Consider the following 24,158-nt stretch of genomic DNA (forward strand, 5'->3'; position numbering starts at 1 on the left):
TGAATCAACCATTGTGCTGTCTCGTTAGGAAAACGCTGTCATATTTCAACTCATAAACGACTCGACTCCGAATCAGATTGTTGTACATTCAATTCTGAGAGTGGCGTTGAGGAAAGTGAATCAGAAATTGATTTCGACGAAGACCCATCATCTTGGTCAGCAACCTGCGGACCACCACACCAGCATGGCAAAAGGAGTGTGAATAATTATTCAGGTGGAGCTGTGGGCAAACTATGGCAAACAGTAATAGCATCTGTCGTCGAACCTGGAAATGGACAAATAAACTATTTTTCCATCTCATGGATCTGAACAGTTACATCCTGTTGTCACACAGAGAATTTTGTCTCGCTCTTGTGCGGAACATGCTGGAAGGGGTCCACCTCGCCATCAACGGCCCAGAGGTCGAACCCCTGCCGTTTTATCAGAGATATCTCGATTATAGGAGGCCAAACCACATCATTGGCTGACTTCCTCTACTTCGCAATTGAGGTGTCGTGTGTGCTTTTCGCGTGGGAAATGAAGAACCATCTAGACAAAGTGCGTGAAGTGCGACGTCGGACTCTGGATTTCCGGATGTTTCCAAGATTTCCACACGAAGCCAACTTCCGTCAGACGACGCAGGTGGGAAGAGAGACAACTTATAAAGCTGGTGACCAAAAATTATGTAAGTAGAAAAAGAATTTATAACTTAAAATTAGATTTTAAAAAGCTGGCCGCACGCGTGGACTGCGCGATGACATATGGCGTCATTCGTCCCCTTGACTTTATTTTCATGATGCCATATACTGTCGTTCGGCTCTTAAACGTTAAGAAAGAGCTTATGTAGCCTTGGAATGTATGATCTGTAAAAAGAATTCTGTACTGCATGTACTGCAAAGAAAGTTCAAGCAGCATTATAAATTACCTATAGATATTACAACTGTCAATTCTACAAACAAAAATGTAGACCTATGCTCACATTGTTTCAGAAATTAATCTCAGAAATATTCAGAAAAGAAACTGGTCAAAAGAAAAGCCCGCAAGGAGCACATCAGAAGGAAGATGAGTATAATCTGGCCAAGGAACAAGAGAAGATAAGAATCAGACTTGTGCTTTCATTTCAGTTACCCATGATTTGCAGATTGTACTGTAGATGCCTTCATCAGACTTTTCACTTGTGTTTCTGGTTTAAATATTTGTGACACTGACAGTTGAGAAGGCCATTGTTTCTGATAGAATGCACTAAACTGAAGAAGAGGAAGGAAGGAAGTGGGAAATGTTTGGCGGCAATGGATGCGGTCATTACCTTTTATGGTGTTGGCTAATATGGAACAGTAAAGAGATGCAGTAAACATGTTTTCTTTAATAAATAAATTTCTGTGTGGGACTTCCCAAAAATTCTTACAAAACTTATACCACTGTATGCTCAATGAATATATTCAGAAGTTTACAGGATGCATAGTACTGCGAAATGCCTGATTATAAGTCTGAATTCATGAAGTTTCACCACATACCACATTTGTTTGTACACCTTCATCTAAAACTTGTCAGTAATATAACTAACATCATTACTCAGGTTTACTTTCATTCGTGCAGGCATCTGCCTGTAGGAAATCACAGTGCATGATGGCTGCCCATCAGCCAAAGTCAACACCAGTATCTAGAAGTTCACGCACAGCTAGGATTGCTTTTCGGGGTAGGAGGCTTAAACAAAAGAAAAATAACTCTTTAAGTACCATGACTACCTTGCATTTTCATTGAGAGACTGAATTATACCATGCAATCTAATAGGATTTATTATTATTATTTTTATGTAATTCTATGTACTCATGCTAACCTTTTAATTGGCCTCTGTGCTGTTAAGTTGTACTTAAATAAACATGAATTGAATTGAATTGAATTAGGATATTGAGCTGCCACATGAATAAATAAGAATTAATTGGGTTGTTGTTGTTTTTATTATTATTATTATTATTATTATCGTTGTTGTTGTTAGATACTTATGTATAAAGGAATTGCTCAACTTATCTATTTATGGCTGTACNATCTTATTTGTATTTTGTTTTTTAGTTATATCTGTATTACTATGTACTCGTGCCAACTTAGTTATTGGCCTCTGTGCTGTTAAGTATGCATGTAAATAAACATGAATTGAATTGAATTGAATTATTGTATGCTGCTCTATTTGAAACTCAAATTCTCACATTGTGGCTTTGTCTGTGTGTTTGTTTCTGTATCTTTAGTCATGCTCATTGTGTAATTAATATAGACTATCATATTTTGTATTTTTTTATTATTATTATTTTATGTATTTCTCTCTATTCATGCTAGCTTTGTAATTGGCCTCTGTGCTGTTAAGTTTGCACATAAATAAACAGGAACTGAATTGAATTAGTGGGGTGAGACTGAGTCCACTTAGTACTGCGACCAATACTGGCCTATTGATTGTGGAGCAACTGGTTTTAATTAAGATTGGCAGGGGAACCAGAGTACTTGGAGAAAAGCTGCCCTAGTGCCACATTGTCCACCACAGTGAGAAGCCAGCAACTAACGCCTGATCTATGGCATGGCCGATCTGATAGGAGAGTCTGTGACCTGGCATGGGATTCATAGTTCATACTGAAGTAAAAGGAAATTCTAGAGAACTACTGACATCTATTTTAGCGCAAATGACTGACACTGAACAACACCAATTAAATTGTAAGATACAAAATTTCTTGAATGAGAGAAGCAAGACATTGTGCTGTAAAAATGATGACAGGAGAGAATAATGTTTCTCAACCAATGTGCTGCAATAACACTTTGAATTCAAAACGTTCCACACAATTTTAAAGCCGCCATTATTACGTTGTATCTTTTATTTATAAGTCAGTTCAATAACATCCCAGCTGTAGCTTTTGGTATTCTATTCACCAGCACATTTCAAGACTATGAAACTGGCACAACTCTGTCAAAGCAAGTGTCACGGAAAACCTCAAATTTCATTTATGAACGTTATCCTATTCTTATTTTACTGTAAGTTGACGTTTGCAAAGATATATATAAAATTTTGTGATCAAATTGAAAGACACTTCTGATTATACAGCATTTATGATGGATACTGTCCATTGTCTCAAGTACTTGAAAAGTAAAATGGTTGAATGAAATGGGTCCTCCATGTCCAGAAGCACATCAGGTATCTTGCAGCCATCTACTCACTAGAAACTGATTGATAAAAGCAACTGGAGCATGTAGTTGAGACCTCTCCACTTACACATTCATGGTATGGTGCTTATACTCTGAAATATTCTTCACTGTCCGAGGTATATTGAAACCTATAGATGCTTCTGATGTACTGTTTCTATCTATGGGATTTTTTGGGTAAGGTGTTGTCAAATAGGTTTGTTCTGGTGCTTCACATTGGTTTCATGCAGCTATAAAACAGTATGTCATATGTGAAGCAGTACATTTTTACAATTTTGGGAATGATACCAGGCAGATCCAACTTCTCCTGAGAAAGAGCCAAAGAATATTTTGGAAATTGGCACTAATCCCATCTTCATGTGATTATCATGCTAACACATTTTATTGTACATTAGTAACAGAAATTGTAATCAAACCCAGTACTTTGGCAGTAATGAACTTGTATGGTAACCACAAGGAAAACCATATGAAAAGTACTTCAGACAGTGGACAACAATGTAATGAATTAGTCATTGTCATAATCCTTAACAGAATAACCAGTCAGTTACTACAGCTTTAGTTGTCGCCATATAAAGATGAGTACCGCATTAGTCATACAAGTGTTACCTTACTACTTTGTCAGCATATAGCAGATAGCCAGGAATGCTGGCTTCCGTATAGTCTCGTCTCATTGCATCAATTATCTTCTTGGCTGCTGCCACTGGCTCAATTGTTCCAAAGTAACTTGGGATCCTAGAATGAAAGTACCATATTGATTTGTATTTAACACCCTTGCTTTTGGTGAACAGAACTCTAGCGCCATGGTGATAGAAAACTTGACGTGTAGATTGTCATAGTCTGATGGTTCATGGAAAGGATTTATGGAGTGAAAAGGTGTGCTCAAGTGGAAAACACATATTTGACAAATGTATTCATTGCTACTGGCCTTGATTGAATTTATTGCAGATATAAATATATTGCTACAAAGCTAATTGTACTCTAGATAACTGCATAAGAAGCATAAATTAATGATTCTCGTATTTTTGCCTGCTTTCCCTACTTTGAAAAAATAAAAGGAGGCTTATGCGATCACCTTGCTGTGTGTATCCCACCTTAATTTTTTCATCTTCTCTATAGCCTATGTCATATCTAAGTAAAATAGCTGATTAGTTCTTCCCCAGACTTCTTGTTATGTAAAAAAAAAAGTTCCAATGACAGTTGTGGACCTATATTTTGTGTCATATGTGAAACTTCTGTATGACCATGTCAGAATTTAAAAGAAAAATATCTGATTTTGTTTTGTGTGCTCAGAACTTTTATTAATGTCTTAAGAAATTGTATTTCTATGGTACTCAATTAAATAATTGCTTACCAAGTCAGTGCTGTTAAATCTTAGCTCCGGATGCTCTTTTAATTGATTCTCTTCGAAGACATAAGCAATCCTCCCCTTTCTAATAATTCTCTAAGACTGTTCATACGATTGATCATAGAAAATTTACTTCCACAAACGTATATGGATGAAAAAATTAACTTGAGGATTATATCCGATAGATTTAACATAAAATCTATAGTTAAGTAGTAAGTTCTTCCAAATAAATAATAGTAATCTGTAGTAATGTACAGCTGTAAAGAAAAGCTTTGACTCAACTAAGACTTCAACTGTATGACCATCAATGCAGAAGATCTGTACGCTAACCCACAGATCAAAGAGCACCTAAATATGACTAAGAGCACAAGATTTGTAGAATGCAACCTGGAATAGTAAGGTAGGCTTTGTCAGTTTTTCCTAGAGCTCATCATTTACATTTTGTTATTACATAGTCAAAACGGATTTTTTAAGCACTTCCCAGCATATTAACAACCCCACACCTTAAAAATAGTGAGCCAAAAGTGGCTTTTGTTGGGGGATCTGAACTGTGAGTGCAGTAAAGTACAGTGGTATGCCTTAACCTCTACAGCTCTTATTTGATTTTTTATGATGAATACGTAGGTCTTACCGAAAGTCACCAGCAACTTTTATTGCGTGCAACCTGGGAACAGAAGATGAAAGAGAGTATGGTGGTAGGTGGAACCAGCTGTTGTGTTAACCTTGAGTGTCTTGTGACGTCAATAGCTTCCGTCACATGACCAGTATCACTCCAAACAAAATGGCTGACAATGATAAGTTGTTTTGCCAGCGTGCTGTCATCAAATTTCTTGTGAAAGAGGAAATCCCTTCTGCAGAAATTCACCAGAGACTTCAGCAGTGCTTATGGAAGTGTGTGCATGGGTGCGAACAGTGTTCAAAGATGGGTGAAACATTTTAAAGATGGGAACACCAGCATTGAAGATGAGCCTCGGAGCGGTTGTCCTCGAACAGCCTCAAATGAACGCAACAAGGAAAGAGTGGATGAGATCATTCAAGATGACAGGCATGTAACTGTGGACACAATTGCCCGAAAACTTGGAACAGGACACAATGCAGTACAGGAGATGATTGAAAGCTTGAGCTATAGGAAAGTTTGTGCTCGTTGGGTCCCACGGTTATTGACCGAAGACCACAAAGGTCAGCGAAAAGCCATCACCTCAGAACTGCTGAAGAGATATCAACACGAAGGCGATGATTTATTGCTCTGTATTGTGACAGGTGACGAAAGCTGGTTTCACCATTTCGAGCCTGAAACAAAATGGCAGGTATGGAATGGCACCATTTGCATTCTCCATCAAAAAAGAAGGCAAAGACAGTGCCATCAGCTATGAAGGTGATGGGAACAGTCTCCTGGGATGCAGAGGGGTTTATTCTGGCTGAATTCCTGGAACCCGGGCAAACCATCAATGCTGCTCGTTATGTCCAGACGCTGCACAAGCTCCATTGTGCATTACGCGATAAACGTCCGGGACGAAACATCGTCATCCTGCATGACAACGCTCGCCCCCACGCCACTCGCCTCACATTGGAAACAATTGTAAAAATAGGGTGGGAAGTTCTTCCTCAGCCCTTCTATTGCCCTGAACTGGCACCCTCCGACTACCATCTTTTCATATTTGTGAAGGATCAGCTACGTGGACGTTTTGAGACAAGGGAGGCAATTCAGAAAATAGTGCATCAGTGTCTTCGGATGGCTGGAACAGAATTTTACAGAAGTGGAATTTTCAAACTCCCAGAACACTGGGAGAAATGTGTACAAAGAAGTGGCGATTATGTGGGAAAATAAAGAAAGGTCTGTAGATTGGGGTGATGTATTTGGTTTGTCAATAATAAAGCATGTTACTTTACAAAAAATTGTTGCTCATGACTTTCAGTTCATCCCTCATATTTATCAAAACAGATATAGTAATGGAGCCAATACAGTGGGCCCCTCTTGATCCCAATATGATTAACAGAATAAAATGATAATACTGTGTAAATTATGTGAATTTTCTCTCCCCTTATTTCTAAAAATGTTTTAGGTTTACAGTACTCTAATAATACATCACTGGGTAAATCTACAAATTCTAAATTTGACAGTTTACCTTAGTTGTATATTTGTAGACATTTCTTGGTCCACAATGAATGGATAAATATGAACCAAAGTCACTTTCACATCTCCGATGGGTTTGTAATTTCTCAGCTCTTCAGTCAGGGATTCGGCCAAACCTTGGATTGCAAATTGAGCTGCTGAGAGAGGTACTAGATCCTTGATCCCAGTAAGGCCCGCAACAGAAGTCAGCATGATTATGTGTCCGTGCTTTTTCTCCTGCATGCTGGGCAAGAAGGCCCCCAATATCTGTAAAAATAATGAAGAGCACATAGAATTTCAAAAAGGCATTCTTAATTATAAGTATTTACAAATGAGAACAGACAATCTGAAATTCCTGGTAGCCACAAAACCTTATTTTCAAGTCCATACCCCTTCCTTTGTGGACTCAGTTATCATAACTCCCCACAAGAATTATGTATAGTAAGTCTCCAGTTGTAATAAGATAATATCAGTCTTTAGATTCGTTCTGAAGTACGATATGACAGTTCTTTTAAACTCACCCTGAAGTACAATACTCATATGACAACTCCTTAAACTTACCCAGAATTGTGGCATGATACAAATCTTCAGACTCATTGCAAGTAGAACATGAAACCAGTCCGAACTCACCCAGAAGTATGACATGACATTAGTCTTCAAACTCAGAAGCATGATAAAGACATCAATTTTTAAATTCAACTCAAAAGTGTGATAATACACCATTCTATATAATTCACCCAGAAGTGCAAAACACCATAAGCCATAAAACTCACCCAGATAAGCACTCACTCAGAAGTGTGATAAGACTAATATAGTAATGCCAGCAGCCTGATTTGCACTTGCACAGAAGTGTGTTAAGACATTACTGTTATAAACTCACGCTGAAATGTAACATCATACACTCTTTAAATTCACCCAGAAGTATGACACACACTAGTCTTTTAAACTCACCCAGAATTGTGACATGACTCCAATATCCAAGGTCTTTCGAACCCCAGGCGCAGGATGCTCAGTAAGAATGCGCGGACTTGGGAGATTGCAGCAGTTTATCATCACAGTCACAATCCCCACTTCTTTCTTCACTCTCTCAGCTACTTTAATCACCTGAAACAAAATTAACAATTGATCTGATTTTTCAGTGGCTCTGCAACTCTATCTTTTAAGGTGGGCATATGTTTATTCTGTTCAGGATCTTATGAACAGTTCCAGTTCAAATTTGGGAAAGAGAAAACCGAAACTGCAGTTCAGAGGTGGTAACTATGAGTCTGACCTATTAAAAAAATTTGGGGATGTAATCTGTATCTCACATGTCAGGGGTGCCCTTTGGCTACTGTACCTAACTTTAGCTACTGTCTTCAAAATAAGTGCCAGCCAGGGTGATGCTGCAACACTCAACAAAGCAGTGGAGTACTACCCTGGTTTGACTGAGCCCTGCATAAGTTTATGTTAAAAGACCATTTCTGAAAACTGAGGTAGTTTCATTCTTGGAAAAGGTCCAGTTTTTACGTCAGTGTTTGTGTAAAGAAAAAGGGCATAACACATTTGATCATAAAAATGATATATACAGGTAACTCTCATATGCAGGGGTTGTAACCCTGAAAATAGCAACATATTTCAGAAACACGTAAAACAGGAAACAACATGACGTCAGTAATTGGACAAGTCAAGGAAACTGTGGGCTTGTGCAGCAACTCCTACCGTGGTCATGGAAAGGATGCTGATACACCTCACAAAACTGAAATATGAATGCCAACAATGAAAGTAAAGGGTTACTATTAAAATGATGTTTGACTTACCTGATATCTGTTGGTTATGTCACATGTGTATGCATAAGCCTTGCCAACACCAAATCCTAGTGAATCTGCTGCCATTGCAGTTTCTTCATTACTGTCACTCCGTATGTCCCAGCATATTACAGTGGCTCCTAACATTGAGAACTGTATGGCTAATTCTCGTCCAAGGCCATGACCTGCCCCAGTAATCTGAAAAGATCTCTGTGTCTTAAGTCACACTTATAACTAAATAACTCTTCGGAGCTGAGCCCTTCTTGAAAAACTGCCAGTCACTCAGATTCTCAAGAACTTCCCAACATTTTATGAACACAAAGGTTCATTAGCGTATTCACAAGAGCTCTCCACTGCTCCCCATCCTGAGCTAGATTAATCCCATCCATACCACCCCATCCTATTTCTCTAAGATCCATTTTAATATTATTCTCCAACCTACAACTACATCTTCCTCCTAGTGGTCTCTTTCCTTTTGACTTTCCCACCAAAATCCTACATGCATTCATCTTCCCCATTCGTGCTATATAACCTGCCTATCAGTCATCCTTGACTTGATCAATCTAATCAAATAACACACAGAGTTCGTATGAAGAGGTTCAATCTCAGGAAATTAAATGAGGTAGAGGGTAAAGAGCAGTATTGTGTTAATATCTCACATACACGTAGGTTTACGACTTTGGAAAACTTGGAAACTGAGGTGGATGTTAATAAAACTTGGGAAACTATTAGAAAGAATATAAAAATGTCTGCCAAAGAGAGTCTAGGTTATTATGAACCGAAGAAGCATAAGCCATGGTTCGATGAAGGATGCTCAAAATTATTAGACCAAAGGAAACAGCCAAATTGCAGTGGTAACAGGATCCAAGCGAGTTAAATGGGGATAATCTGAACAATATAAGATGTAAAACCAGCAGGAATTTCAGGAATAAAAAGAGGGAATATCTGAAAGACAAAATTGATGAGCTTGCAATGAACAGTAAGAACAAGCATATTAGAGTAATGTATAGAGGAATAAATGACTTTAAGAGAGGTTACCAGCCTAGCAGTAACTTAGTGAAGGATGAGAATGGCGATCTGCTTGCAGATTCCCACAATATTTTGAATAGGTGGAAGAACAACTACTCTCAGTTATTGAATGTACATAGGGTTAGTGAAGTTAGGCAGATAGCAATACATACAGCTGAACCATTAGTACCTGTTCCTAGCCCTTTTGAGGTTGAAAGTGCTATTGCAAAGTTAAAACGTTATAAATCGCCAGGTAGTGGACAAATTCCAGCACGACTTACTCAAGTAGGAGGTGAAATATTACTTTCTAAGTTCAACAATCTAATTACTTCTATTTGGCATAAGGAAAAATTGCCTGATCAGTGGAGTCTACCATTGTACCAGTTCATAAGAAGAGTCATAAAACTGACTATAGTAATTATCAGGGGATACCACTGCTATTAACTTCATACAAAATTTTATCCAATATTCTTCTCTCAATGTTAAGTCCATATATAGATGAAATTATTTGGGATCATCAGTGTGGATTTCGACGTAACAGATCAACTACTCGTACAGATCAGATCTTTTGCATTCATTAGATATTGGAAAAAACATGCGAGTACGATGAGATAGTACATCAGCAATTCATAGACATCAAGAAAGCCTATGATTCAGTTAGGAGTGAAGAATTGTTCAATATTCTGATAGAGTTTAGGGTACCCATGAAATTAGTTACGTTGATTAAAATACGAAATGTATAGTAAAGTCTGTGTAGGTAAACATTTGTCTGATAAATTTCCTCTCCAGAATGGTCTAAAACATGGAGATGCTTTATCGCTACTTCTTTTCAACTATGCTTTAGAATATGCCATTAGGAAGGTCCAGGGAAACCAGATGGGACTGAAATTAAAGGGACACATCAGCTGTTGGCCTATGCCGATGATGTGAATCTACTGGGTGATAATGTAGATACCATAAAGAAAAACACACAAACTTTAATTGACGCAAGTAAGGAGGTAGGTCTAGAAGTAAACACTGAGAAAACTAAGTATATGTTGCTGTCTCATCACCAAAATGCAGGGCAAAATCATGATATAAAGATAGGAAAGAGATGTTTTGAAAATGTGGCACAATTCAGATGTGTGGGAACGATAAGAGATTGAAACCTGATTCAGGAGGAAATTAAGAGGTGATTGAACTCGGGTAATGCTTGCTACCATTCAGTCCAGAACCTTTTGTCTTCTCATCTGCTGTCCAAAAACATAAAAATTAGAATATACAAAACTTTAATTTTTCCTGTTGTTCTGTATGGGTGTGAAACTTGGTCTCTGATATTAAAGGATGAGCACAAACGGAGGAGCGGAGAAAACTGCATAATGAGGAGCTTCATAACTTTCACTCTTCTCCAAGTATAATTAGAATGATCAAGTCAAGGAGGATGAGGTGGGCAGGGCATGTAGCACGAATGGGGGAGAAGAGGAATGTGTAGGACATTGGTGGGAAAGCCAGAAGGAAAGAGACCACTGGGAAGACAAAGGCGTAGTTGGGTGGGCAATATTAAAATTGATCTTAGAGAGATAGAATGGGATTGATTGGATTGATCTGGCTCAGGATAGGGACCAGTGGAGGGCTCTTGTGAACATGATAATGAACCTTTGGGTTCCATAAAATGCTGGGAAATTCTTGAGTAGCTGCAGAACTGGTGGCTCCTCCAGAACGGCTCAGCTCTATGAGTAAGTAAGTAAGAAAAGTATAAGTTATGAAGCTCCTCATTATGCAGTTTCCTCCAACCTTCTGTCACTTTATCCCTCTTCAGTCCAAATATTCTACTTAGCACCCTTTTCTCAAACACTCCCAGTTTATGTTCCTCTCTTAGTGTCAGAGACCAATTTCACACTAATACAAACCCACAGACAAAATTATACTTTCGTATATTCCAATTTTTATGTTTTTACATAGCAGACCAGAAGACAGAAGGTTCTGCACCCAAATTCAAACTCCCCTTGAATCAGATTTTGATTTGTTACTGTCAGTCCTAGATATTTGAACCACTGTACATTCTTTTATGTTATGATTTTGCCCTGCATTCTGGTGACAAGACATCAACATATACTTAGCTTTCTCTGTGTTTACTTCTAGACCAACCTCCTTAGTAGTGTCAATTAGATCTTCCATGTTCTTCAAAGTCACACTTATAGAATAATGAGTCTTATTGCAGAGATGGCGTCTCTGTGTCTGTCTCTATCTGTAATAATTTTCTTCATTCACATTAAGGAAACATGGCTACTGATTTACAGAGAACTGGCTGTTGAAGCTATAAGCACACACAGCCTCCTCCTACTTACACAAGGCATATGGAGTAAACTGCACAGTATAAAGCCTCTCCTATCCTAATGTCAACTTTGCCTTCACAAAGTCCACGACACTTTTATTGGTGACAAATCATAGCAGTGTAACCATTCCATCTGCAGTGCGGAAATACCCTGTCCAGTTCCTGGGTATATAAATAGAACTATTTAACGTCAGATAGATTACGTCTTAGCTTTAGTTAAGGACTGAATTATCTGACCCTGAAATAAGTAAATAAATAAACCCCAACCAGATATATATGCAGAGTGCTTATCTAATTATTTCAGAACAGGGTGCTGAGAATATCTGGACCCAAGAGGATTGAAATAATAGGAGGGCAGAGGAAACTGCGCAGTGAGGAGCTTAATAATTTTCACACATTGCCAGATATATTTAGAATGATGAAATCAAGAAAGATAAGGTGGGCAGGGAATGTAGCACGCATGGGGGCAGCAGAATGAATGTAGGATTTTGGTGGGACAACCAGAAGGAAAGAGACCACTAGGAAGACCTAAACATAGATGGATAGATAATGTTGTGGCATGTCGGCTGAAAGTCGGAATAGTTTAACCAGAAGAAACGTCCGTTGCTAGCTTATGGCATGGTAACCACACGACGGCTCTATTAAGCGAGCATTTGTTGCTACACAACGGTTGGTAGCCATCACGTGATCGCCGCAACGGACAAGCACGAAACAATAGAATAAATATTGGGAGATGTGTTTTTTGTGGGGTTCGCCAAGAGGCTGTATAATGGATGATCACGGCTTCGGGGACCTGGCCCTCCAGGTTGGGAGAGTGTCGAATCTGAGACAGTAAAATATGGTTATGAGTCCCGAAGGGCTAGGAGCCGAGAATAACTGCGCTGGCGAAGGCCAGCAGCAATTTAACCGACGAACCATCGCTGCTCGTGAGCCTCAAGGGACTTCGTGCCAAGACAAACTGACGAAATGATTGACGGTGAACCACCAGTCGTAAAGTAGTTCTGACCTTGACTCTGGCTGAACAATCAGGTTTCGTAAAATACTGGTAATTCTTGAGTACTTGAGCGAAATGCTGATTCTCAAGGAGGACTTAGCTCCACAGAATCAGTTAGCTGATAAGTTTCTTAGGTAGTGCTTCTTATCTACAAAGATAGACATCAGAGCTCAGAATAGGACACCCCACGTTTATCATAAAAACAGTAAGCTTTAACTGAAAATGTTATTCTTATTTCAATTTCAGTTAGTTAGTTAGTAAGTTATTGGAGAGGGTGGGTTTCCCCATGCACTGAGACCAGTATTGGTCCATTGTGCTTCCCTCTATGATATTCTACCAGTCTCTATACCCTACCGATATTGGTGCGTACCATCAGTCCCGACCGAGCCAGCGAGTTCGGCCTCTACTGGCTTGGCGGTATCTATAATGCTTCCCCCATCTACCAAAGGCGTTAGAGACTACTGTTGGACGGGAAATGTCCTTGAATTTAGCTCAGTGACCTCCTTTGGAGATATGAGGTTATTTTACGTGCCGTAAAGCTACGACACGGGACCCACGGCTTAAAGTCCATCCCGGAGGACTTGTTCCCTGAATTTTTCCGCCTTTAAAAATTCCACGACCTCCGCCGGGTTTGAACCCGCGTACCACGAGTCATGAGGTGGACTACGGAGGCCGCTTCAATTTCAGTTAGTCAGTTCTTTTTCACAACATATTTTCGTGTTTCATTTAGAAAAGGGTAACAGTATAACATATCGTTGCACACTGCCACTATAAATGCACTGTACATTCATTCATGCTCACATGTTCTTGCATAAGTCTCTCACACACACACACACAGAGTTCTGAAATTTTGTTGACCGATTCACGGCTCTGAGTTTCACCGCGACCGGTGAGCCGCTGGCTGCGAGGGGCATACGAATTTTATCGACGAATCAGTATGCCTGATGGCCGATAATATTGGAATGAAGGAAAGTACGTAATTAACTTGTGTACCACTTGACGAAATTATGTTTCACGGCGAGCAGCGCTGTTCATGCATGGGAGTTTGTTTATGAGTTGTCAGCAGTAAGCAGCAGTTATCAGCTCCATTAGCCATTTGTTCCCACTTACAATTACAGAGCACTGTGTTCCGTCATGGTGTGGTATACTTCAGAGCAACGTGTGTTCCTGTATGAGATCGATCCGCAGTTGACATTCTTTTCTGATGAAGAGTGGTATCACTTGCACTGATACATAAATACACAAGAATAACCGCTACTGGAATTCACAGAATCCACATCTAACCCCGTGTGTCTGGTGTGCTGTAAGTGCAAGAAGGACTGTTGGACCTGTGTTTTTCAATGAAATAATTGTGAAAGATATGTACAGGTCATTCTCGAGCAATTAATTCCACAGTTAACAGAAGAAGAAAGACTATGTCCGGTAGCAAGAATCAGCTACTGCCCACACTGCATTTGTCCGATGTCTTCGGGAACAGAATTATCAGCAGTGGTGTCTGGCCAGAACGTTCACCCGATTTCTTCTTCTGGGGTTGTTTGAAGGACAAAGTTTACAAGAGTAACCCCCGAACGGAAGAAGAATAAAAGAAAATATTCACAGGGGAATTGCACACATTCCTGCAGAACAGCTTCAGAGAGCAAATCGGAACCACTTCCGCCTCTGCGAAGACTGTCTAGATGTAGAGGGACATTTTCAATGCCTCTTGTGATCTGTGAATAAAGGTAAGAACTTCATTCATTCCGAAAGTCATAGGCCGTTACACATGCTGATTCATCTGCAAAATTCGTATGCGCATCGCAGCAAGCGGCGCACCGGTCACCGTGAAATGCACACGAAGTAAAAATCCTCCCTTTATATAAGGACTGAAACCCAGATGTAATGACATACCAGGATAATCTCTCCTGCTACAGACTTCAGGCGAGGTGGGATGAAGATACGGTAAAATGCTTCTAATTCAGCCTCTATGACCAGGAAGATGAGAGACAGCACGTCATAGATGAGCACGAGAAATGAGTACATCCGTAGAAACATGGCTACTGCAGTATACTCCAGCTGAACAACTGAACTGTAAGCTGAAGAGAAAACATTTGTGCAATATGGTAGTAATGAAACACTGTCAACATGTTCTCATTAGCAGCTTCAGCGCCAAGGCCAGCTTGTGCCTTTGGGATTCGTATTTGTATGGAAAGTATTCGCACGTTTAGGGCCGAAGCGACGCTGTGTGTCACACCAGCCGACGATAAATTCCACCATTCCTTCTTTGTTTACAACTACAAAGACAAAAATAACACCGTCCAGTGTGACTATTTAAGTTTTATCACTTGAAACTCATCACCCTTACATGTTTCGATCCCTACGGATCATCTTCAGGGGGCATCAATACAACTGCTCGACTTTCACAAAACTTCGACGTAATTCCGCGAAATTTCCAGGCATTGTGACGGAAATCATCACTGTTCTTGGTAATTCGTTTCTTGCCGGCGGCGAGAAACCTGGCGCTTGTTGCATGCCAACTTCTATGGAATATCAATCTATGGGATGCGGATTATGGATACAAATATGCCTATACGTACAGGTACCCTCTTGTGTAATGCTGATTATAATTTATGGCAGCCTTTTTTGGTAGCCGCGCGGTCTATGGCACGAGCTGTGTCCATTCGCTCGAACATTGGGTCCTTGATTCCAATGCCCGTGCTTTTCTATATCTGTGTTGTCCTGTGTAGGTAGTTGTCTTGCTACAGGGCTGATCACCCATTCAAGGAATCCTCCAACTGTCCGTAAGATTCATAGTTCCAGATTTATTATGAATGGGGACAAAGCAGAGGGCCTAATCCTCGAATAGGAGGAGGAGAGTTTCTGGTTGGATTGAGACATCCGGAAGGATGCAGATCTCATTACATACTTTCCGGAGGACTTCAGCGTGCGATGGAGACATCCGGAAGGATGAAGATCTCATTACATACTATCCGAAGGACTTCAGTGTGCGATGGAGACATCCGGAAGGACGCAGATCTCATTACATACTTTCCGGAGGACTTCAGTGTGCGACAGCCGAGCTGACTTTGCCGCTTTCATCTCATGCAACTCTTCACAAGTGGTGTTGTAGGTCAGTAGGTCTGTCAGCCATCAGTTTTAGATGCGAAAACATATGGTTGCTTATACAGTTATTCGTTTTATAGTGCATACATAACCTTTCTCCTGTTTGTACGCATGAAACTCCAGAGCAGCTGAATATATTTCCATGAGGTTTCATGAGTAAACATGAATTGTAATGAAAATCCGTAATGATTTTAAGAGATGAAGGACGTAAAAATTCAGTTCCTTCCTTATGTAAAGCTATTTTGTGAAACGAATTAAAGGTGATAACAGCTAATACGAATTCATACTGGCATAATTCAAGTGCCATATATATATATAATCTAATATGTAGAGGGACTCAGACGTAACAAATGTCAATTTACCTTCCTAAGTAAAGACACCATTAAAATTAATCAAATCAAAACAGCGGAAAAGCAACTCCACGGAGTTTTAAGTCTACTATACCATATTTGATTGAAATCGATCCGGCACATCTGTAGTAGCAACTTCAAGAATTTAGTGTTGATGAGAAGAGTCCAGGAGAATGTTCTGAACCTTCCTCCGGGAAAGCCATTGCACAGCACTTCCAATCACCGCTTTCACATGTGCGCGTTGGAAATGAAGCATTTGGTTTTTCGACTAACCTTCTGGAGCCCATACGGAGGAGAAATCTCGTCTCGGAAGAGAACATTTTCAATTATCGCCTGTTTTGAGCACGGTAATTCATCGCGTACGTATATCCAATAGGTGAAGAATTTTCCAGAGAACTCTAAATTGAGCATTGAGTTTGCAGAGTGTATAGGCACAACGTTTTGCATACTTGAACATGTGTAACTTCGCATTCGCGAGAGCAAGTCGTTGTGGAGGAAGACAAGCGTATTTGCGAACAGGGAGGTAACTGTGAATGTTTCCACGTTTACGACAGAGTGCTGATATCTAGCATATGTGTGTACACGTCGCTAGAAATTGCAACAATAAAAACACGAGTTGACATTCTGAATTCACGGGGCTGTTTGCTATGCAGGTGTGTTCTGTTATAGCAAGAGGACCAGCTTTGCAAGAAAGCTCGTTCCCGACATGTTCACATGCCGAATATTGGGCTACTACAGAACCGTAAAGGAGCCCTTTCTTCGTGACCCAAAAATGTTTGCATGCAACCTAATCATTGACGAAAAACAAGATGAATGGGGTAATACCGATAATTTGGCTCACGTAGGATACAGAAGGTGGGATTCATAACCGTCCCACGCTGGAGCGGCACTCTGCACAATCGAAACACTCTGTTTCATCACTTCACGTCTTCTGACTTCTCCACACTGGCCTGCGCTGTTTCGTCACCTCACGTTTTCTGACTTCTCCACTGGACTGCGCTGATTCGTCACTTCACGTCTTCTGACTTCTCCACACTGGACTGCGCTGTTTCGTCACCTCACGTCTTCTGACTTCTCCACTGGACTGCGCTGATTCGTCACTTCACGTCTTCTGACTTCTCCACACCGGACTGCGCTGTTTCGTCACCTCACGTCTTCTGACTTCTCCACTGGACTGCGCTGATTCGTCACTTCACGTCTTCTGACTTCTCCACACTGGACTGCGCTGTTTCGTCACCTCACGTCTTCTGACTTCTCCACTGGACTGCGCTGATTCGTCACTTCACGTCTTCTGACTTCTCCACTGGACTGCGCTGATTCGTCACTTCACGTCTTCTGACTTCTCCACACTGGACTGCGCTGTTTCGTCACCTCACGTCTTCTGACTTCTCCACTGGACTGCGCTGATTCGTCACTTCACGTCTTCTGACTTCTCCACTGGACTGCGCTGATTCGTCACTTCACGTCTTCTGACTTCTCCACACTGGACTGCGCTGTTTCGTCACCTCACGTCTTCTGACTTCTCCACTGGACTGCGCTGATTCGTCACTTCACGTCTTCTGACTTCTCCACTGGACTGCGCTGATTCGTCACTTCACGTCTTCTGACTTCTCCACACTGGACTGCGCTGTTTCGTCACCTCACGTCTTCTGACTTCTCCACTGGACTGCGCTGATTCGTCACTTCACGTTGTCTGACTTCTCCACTGGACTGCGCTGATTCGTCACTTCACGTCTTCTGACTTCTCCACACTGGACTGCGCTGTTTCGTCACCTCACGTTTTCTGACTTCTCCACTGGACTGCGCTGATTCGTCACTTCACGTCTTCTGACTTCTCCACAGGACTGAGCTGGTTCTCACCTTGCACAACTGCTACCTCCCGATCACTTCTTGGTTGTCGCTCCGGCCACCTTCAGCACCTCGTTGTAGAACCAGTAGGTGTTTGGGAAGGTAGGGAGGATTTTTGGGCGCCAGTAAGCGTGAGTAACTTATAATTGAGGTAGGATCTGCGCAGGTGGAATCTCTGGTCAGCCGGTCTACTCATATATCGGTAGAGATGGCCTTCAATCTCAAGGGCGTATAGGTCTCACTCCGGCCGGCAGGACGGGAAGAACTTATGCTAACCACTTTGCACGAACACCAATTTAGTTACACGCAAGATTTTATTTATTGTTTACTATGCTTTTATTATCATGTGACTAACTCCACGGAGCAGTTTTTGCAAAACTAATGGACGCTCAGCTACTAGGAGATTTCATTATTATGTCCACAAACAAGCCCAGCATTGATCCTTATCCTGTGCCAGATAAGTCCAGTAAATGCCATTTCACTCAATTTCTCTAAGATCCAGTTTAATATTACTACCGTCTATCCGTAGATCTTCCAAATTTCCTCTTCCCTTCAAGTTTACTGAATAAATGTTTATTCTGAGTCCCTTTAATGGAACTTTCGTAGTGATTTCGATGGTTGCGTGGTTGATAGATCGAATGGTCAATTGATACAACAGGATGTCTAAAATATATTCTTTAATAACCTTTCTGATAGCATTTCTGACCTCGCTCATGAGTGCTACTTGCCTCGCCCATCTCATTTTCCTTGATTTCATCACTCTAGTAGTATTTTCTGTCGATCACAGTGGCAGCGCGGTCTCAAACATGAACTGTCTTCGCTCGCTCGAACTCTGGGATCGTGGGTTTCGAATCCCATTCGAGGCATGGGTGTCCGTGTGCGTTTATTCTGTGATTGTGTTGTTCTGTGTGTATGTAGCGGTCTTGCGACGGGCTGATCCCCCGTCCAAGGAGTCCTAAAGATTGCGTACAAAGTATTTTTTTATTGCTGGTGGAGTGGGACTAAGTCCCTTGTACTGCGGCCACTTCTGGCCTATTGTACCAGCCTCAGATGATAGGTGAGGGTGATTGTGGAGCAATTGGTGGAATGAAGATTGGCAGGGGAAACCGAAGTACTCGGAGAAAAACTGCCCCAACGCCAATCTGTCCGCCACAAATCCCACTTGACCAGATCCGGGATCGGGAAGCCGGCGACTAACCGCTTGAGCTGTGGCGCGGCCTAATGATAACATTAGCCAACGTAGAGAAAGAGCATTCATCCCTACAGCGAAAGTACAACACCTGATGATGACCAAAGGCCGAAACATTCGGCAAATATTAACGTGTATTATACCTATACAAAAAGTTATGTTGACGGAAACCAGTATAATTGAAGTACAACACAATCGTTGTTTGGTAACGGTCGCAAAGCAACGCCCATTACTAGGGCAGCAGATTCTTAATAAATGGGGTTACGCAATATGTTTCTGACCAACAGCTCGGCAAACACGTTCCCGCGGCAACGGACACGAAAGCAACAAGAGAAGGACAGTATTTTCTATGTGGTCCGTGCCGAGAATTTATAATCAGGTCAGTTGGAGCAATGAGTTCGGTTGAGTTGACAGTTCAGTTGTGGAGTATTATTAGCCAGCGGACAGCGGCTTGAGCACAGAAGCTGAAGAATCTCCACTGCTGAGAGCTGTTACCAAGCAGCGGCTATGAAAGACTATAAGAGGTTGAGAAGACTCAGCGTGTGCTCTAACGTAAGATGGGCATGATTTGTTTCGCGAAGCCTGTACTGACAGAGGACTTGTGTGTAGTGCAAAAGGAAGAATTTTCAGTAACACGCTATAAGTGCGATAAGTGCACTTGACGAAAGGCCAAGCGTATTCATAAGGGACAAACCCATCTTCTCATCAGAGAGGATGTTACATAAGGACTATTACCGCAAGAGTACATTTTCCTCCAATGACATGAGCGATACAGCTCCTTCCTGGACTACAGTCAGACGCTTTCCCGACATAAGCACCACGTCATGAAGACGTATGGGGGAGTGGTCAGCTCCACGCCCCTGTCGCCTTACCCGGTACCTATTTATAGGAGGCTGGTGGGCATCAGAGCCGGTCTGTGTATCAGCGTAAATAAGCGAGTGGAATGTCATAAAAACGCGACACTTCATTCCCAGGTGAAACTCGTCCATGTCGAATAGGGTCTTCTTCGTTTTCCAGTTCCCGTTGTTTCTACCAATCAACATCAGTGTTTCTGCCTTCCCTCAAGTACTATTCTGTACGTATAGCATGGAGCAACTCATCTGTTCTGTGAAGGGCATTTGTCGTAACCTCGTCCAGACTTGTATTAACTTCTTCTCAACTTACAGACCACGCAGAGTTAAGGACACGAGTGCAGGCCTTATGGTATGTTCCTTCCAATGTGGCCAATCATATTAAGTTAAATTTAGTGGCGGGTAAAGAGGAATGAATCGTTCTTGACCAGAAAGCAGAGTAGCTCCATATTAGCCTGGTACCGTGGAAAGGTGATCAGATTTCCCTGTTTCCCTAAAGGCGACCGTTATTTCTCTCCCTACCTTTTTTTTTAACAGTGACGTCATCTGTAATTTAGAGTGAAAGTAACTCAAACTATAGGAATCGGTGACATTTTTAGGTTTGCGTTTGTGGGGTGGTGCTTTAGCAACTAGACTTCCTCTTTTAATGACGTCACATTTAAAAAAATAAATTTAGGTATTACTATTTGGTATGCTTTGCACTGTCTTCGCTCGCTCGGAAGCCGACATCGTGGGTTCGAATCCCACTCAGGGCATGGATGTTTGTGTGCGTTTTTCTGTATTTGTCTACAGGTAGTGAGGCCTTGCGACGAGCTGATCACTCGCCCAAGGATTCCTACCGAATGTGTAAGATCTAGAAAAACCGAAGTGAACCTAGTTCATGGAGGTAGGCCTCGGCCCACTGGGGCTGTAGTGCCAAGGGGGAAAAAAAATTGGTATGCCTCCTTATTTTCTTCAATTCTGATTCTACACGTATTAACCCGGGGTGGGGGGATGGCAAGTGTGTGACTTGCATCCTCATGCTGTGTGTACAGCTCCACCGCAGTAAATGTGACAATGCAAACTATGTACTGTTTGTTATACTTCGCAGTTCCGGGTGTGCTCCAACAAACAGCGCTATAGTAGCTATAGTCTCTGGGCTGTTCTTCTTCTGCGGGCCCTACAGTCCATGATGAACCTTGACCTTTGTTACGATCGCTTGCAGTATGTCACGAGCCTGTGACTTTCGTCTCCAATTTATAACGTCCATTGTCTGCAAATCTTCTTCAACTGACTCCAGTCACCTGACAGCATCAAGTTCCCTCCGGTTTATGTAGAGTTAACTTGCTGCAAGAGTTCTGCTCCTGCGATGTACATTCTGAAAAGCTGTCCCAGCCATCTCAACCGCCCCACTTCGATCACTTCCACTAGATGTCTAGTTTGCATGGATAAACTTGTAGACTGGAGAAAACTGCAAAGTCATGCACGAATTGTTCTTATGCTTGCTTCAATTCATTTCGTTATGGAATATCGCAACAAAAGGATGTCGGCTGCTTCAAGTGGTACACAACACGCCGAAAGAGGATGGTATCTGAAAGTAGGTTGAAAATCTTTCGCCTGCCCATCTCCTGTCTATAACGGCCACTAAAATGTGCTTTTACATACTTCTTAGAACCTGAAGAAACAGACTATATGTTCGCTTGATTTTCAAAGGACTACACGGCCTTATATTCCAGAAGACACGAGTCTTCTGCTCATTTAATCAAGTTACAAATCTTTGGAGGACCACATTCTTAGTGGAATGCTTATAAGGGATTTCGGAACAGAACTACGATCGAGCAAGTTGCAGCGGGCAGTAACGCTCTATTTATTTCGAAGGTGCCCGAGTCGAATCTAGGTCGAACCGCAAAATCTCATGAGTTTTTTTTTTTTTGGTTTCTTCAACACACCACGAAAATTCTGGGACATCACTTAAAATTAGGCCACGGTCATTTATTTTCTAATAATTTCCAATTCAGTAATCCAGCTCTGTTTACTATCTGCTTCATGCTCTTTTCTTGCTTCTCTTGTTATTCGAACCTGAAGAAACAGACTATATGTTCACTTGCTTTTCAAAGGACTACACGGCCTTATATTCCAGGAGCCATAATTCTTCAGTAAACAAAGCTATCAGCTATAATATCCACTAAATATCTTAGTTAAATCGCCGTTTATTACAACGTGCCTCTAAATCTCACTCTTTCGTCTACAGACTTTAATTCTCAGTTGAATTCGCATTTTCGGTGTAAGGAAATTACTTTCTTTTCAATCGCATATAACAAATATGACCCCTGTATTAATTAATATATTTTTTTTTTGGCCAATAACGTCAAGCAGTTGAATTCGCATTTTCGGTGTAAGGAAATTATTTTCTTTTCAATTGCATATAACAAATATGACCCCTGTATTAATTAATATATCCCCCCCCCAATAACGTCAAGCAGGGTCGAACAAGGTCTAACTGCCACTTCTACACTCTGTACACTACTGTTACACACGTAGAAAGGTTTCAGAATTACTCGTAAAAACAAAACTAACCACGTTTAGATCATTGTCGAGCGGCACTGGACTGCGGGAATGTAAACACTCCAGCAGTGACCTGTAGAAAACGTCACTTCTTGCTCCCCCCCCCCCCCNCCCCCCCCACCTTTCAATCACACGCGGAAGCCAATGTGAGTTCGTATCATACTGGAAATGAAATAATTCACTTGTTTGTATATTGTACTTACAGAAAATAACAGTCAGTTACCTCGTTGTGCACTGCGGTTACTGACACCGCAACAAGTAGACGACTGAAGTAAGGTTATTCATGAACGCAACTATAGTCACAGACAGCTCTGACTCGCTTGCGTGTCTTCCCCTATCTGAAAGCAAATTAAGCCATGTTCGTGCCGTTCGTACCACACATTATCCAGCTCACAGCGCTCACAGCCACCAGCCGAGCATAGTTGCTTCTACTCTCATGGCAGGACGTACGCAGGTCAACCGTAGCGACCGTAAATCTTTGCTCTGCAGCTATCCCAGGCCGTTTTATAATAGATCACTATAGTTGCGGATAGATGGCATGTCATTTCACTGTGGTTACTTTACAATTTGCGATGGTTTGTGGCAATAATTATGAAGAGACCGGCGCGGAATGTTACACAAACCTACAAAGTTAATTTATTCTTACTCTTATTTTGTTTAACGACTCCTTCAATAGCGCAGATTATTAGTTTCGAACGAAAGAATGATCACTTAATAATTAATAGGACAGAATGTGGAAGGACGTCGTGTCCTAAGTTAAAGTATCATACCGGCATTTCCAGGAGCTACTTAGGAATAAGGTAAACCTAAATTTGACCTTTCGTTTCAATTAATTAAGTACCTCACCATGAAGATATATGAGGGTGTGGAGTTGTAGCTCCACCATTCGAGACTTCGGCATGGATGGAGGTGATTAGTCAGTTTCATGCCCCAGCCGTTTTACCCCAGGGGAAAGAGCCGCCGGTACCCATTTGATAGGTTGGCTGGGCTCCAAAGCTGGAATGAACGCTGTGGAGCACAGACAAATCTCTTGCCCTGCTGAGTAGTGAAGCATTCAGTCTGTAGCCGCTGTAGCCCATCGCTCTGCTGACATAACTATCCTGGCCTCTTGGAGGTCCTGAGGAATAGTAGGAAACAGCTTAGTCAAGATACGGTCATCCAGTTGCAACTAAAATGGATCCATTTTCACACTTAAAATGCGGCTTTCATAAATATCCACTTGTTAAATATTAAAATGTAAAACTAAGTATGAAGGTCAGGTTCTCCAAATAACTAGAACATGTATCTGATAAATTCCCTAAATACTACATGAAAATGTTGTTAGGAGATGACAGTGCCAAAGTAGGTAGAGAAGATATTTTCAAACCAACAATTGGGAATGAGAGTTAGTAATTAGTAAGGCCACGCCACAGTTCAAGCATTTAGTCGCTGGCTTCCCACCGCAGCAGCCCGGGTTCAAACCCAGGTCTGGTCAAGTGGGATTTGTAGTGGGCAAAGTAGCGCTGGGGGTAGGTATTCTCCAAGTACTTCGGTTTTCCCTGCCAATCTTCATTCCAC

At 41.4% G+C, this 24,158-nt stretch overlaps 1 protein-coding gene across 5 annotated transcripts; it reads right to left on the reverse strand.

Annotated features, from left to right (window-relative positions):
- Positions 1-1,322: 1,322 nt before the first annotated feature.
- On the reverse strand, positions 1,323-23,032 carry LOC111868338 (epidermal retinol dehydrogenase 2). 5 transcript variants are annotated; one of them, XM_023858897.2, is made up of 7 exons: positions 22,825-23,032; positions 14,608-14,792; positions 8,417-8,602; positions 7,572-7,724; positions 6,634-6,887; positions 3,774-3,894; positions 1,323-1,683 (listed from the first exon to the last, which is right to left on the reverse strand). In XM_023858897.2, exons 2-7 carry the CDS (start codon positions 14,749-14,751, stop codon positions 1,648-1,650), a joined length of 894 nt encoding a protein of 297 aa, XP_023714665.1. In that variant the 5' UTR covers positions 14,752-14,792; positions 22,825-23,032; the 3' UTR covers positions 1,323-1,647. The 5 variants fall into 5 exon arrangements, with proteins under 5 accessions (XP_023714665.1, XP_023714661.1, XP_023714663.1 ...); XM_023858893.2 differs by having other exon boundaries at positions 3,769-3,894; positions 22,825-23,030; XM_023858895.2 differs by having other exon boundaries at positions 3,769-3,894; positions 22,805-23,030.
- Between the last annotated feature and the right edge of the window lie 1,126 nt (positions 23,033-24,158).

Source organism: Cryptotermes secundus, unplaced genomic scaffold, assembly GCF_002891405.2.
Source record: "Cryptotermes secundus unplaced genomic scaffold, Csec_1.0 scaffold1474, whole genome shotgun sequence".
NCBI lineage: Eukaryota > Metazoa > Arthropoda > Insecta > Blattodea > Kalotermitidae > Cryptotermes > Cryptotermes secundus.

Bases quoted from the DNA above. Each gene is read 5' to 3' on its own strand.
- LOC111868338 (XM_023858893.2), bottom strand. From the start codon at position 14,751: ATGTTTCTACGGATGTACTCATTTCTCGTGCTCATCTATGACGTGCTG. The intron at 7,725-8,416 runs GTAAGTCAAACA...ATTTTGTTTCAG, and splicing joins ACATAACCAACAGATATCAG to GTGATTAAAGTAGCTGAGAG. The intron at 6,888-7,571 runs GTGAGTTTAAAA...TTATTTTTACAG, and splicing joins GAGTCATGTCACAATTCTGG to ATATTGGGGGCCTTCTTGCC.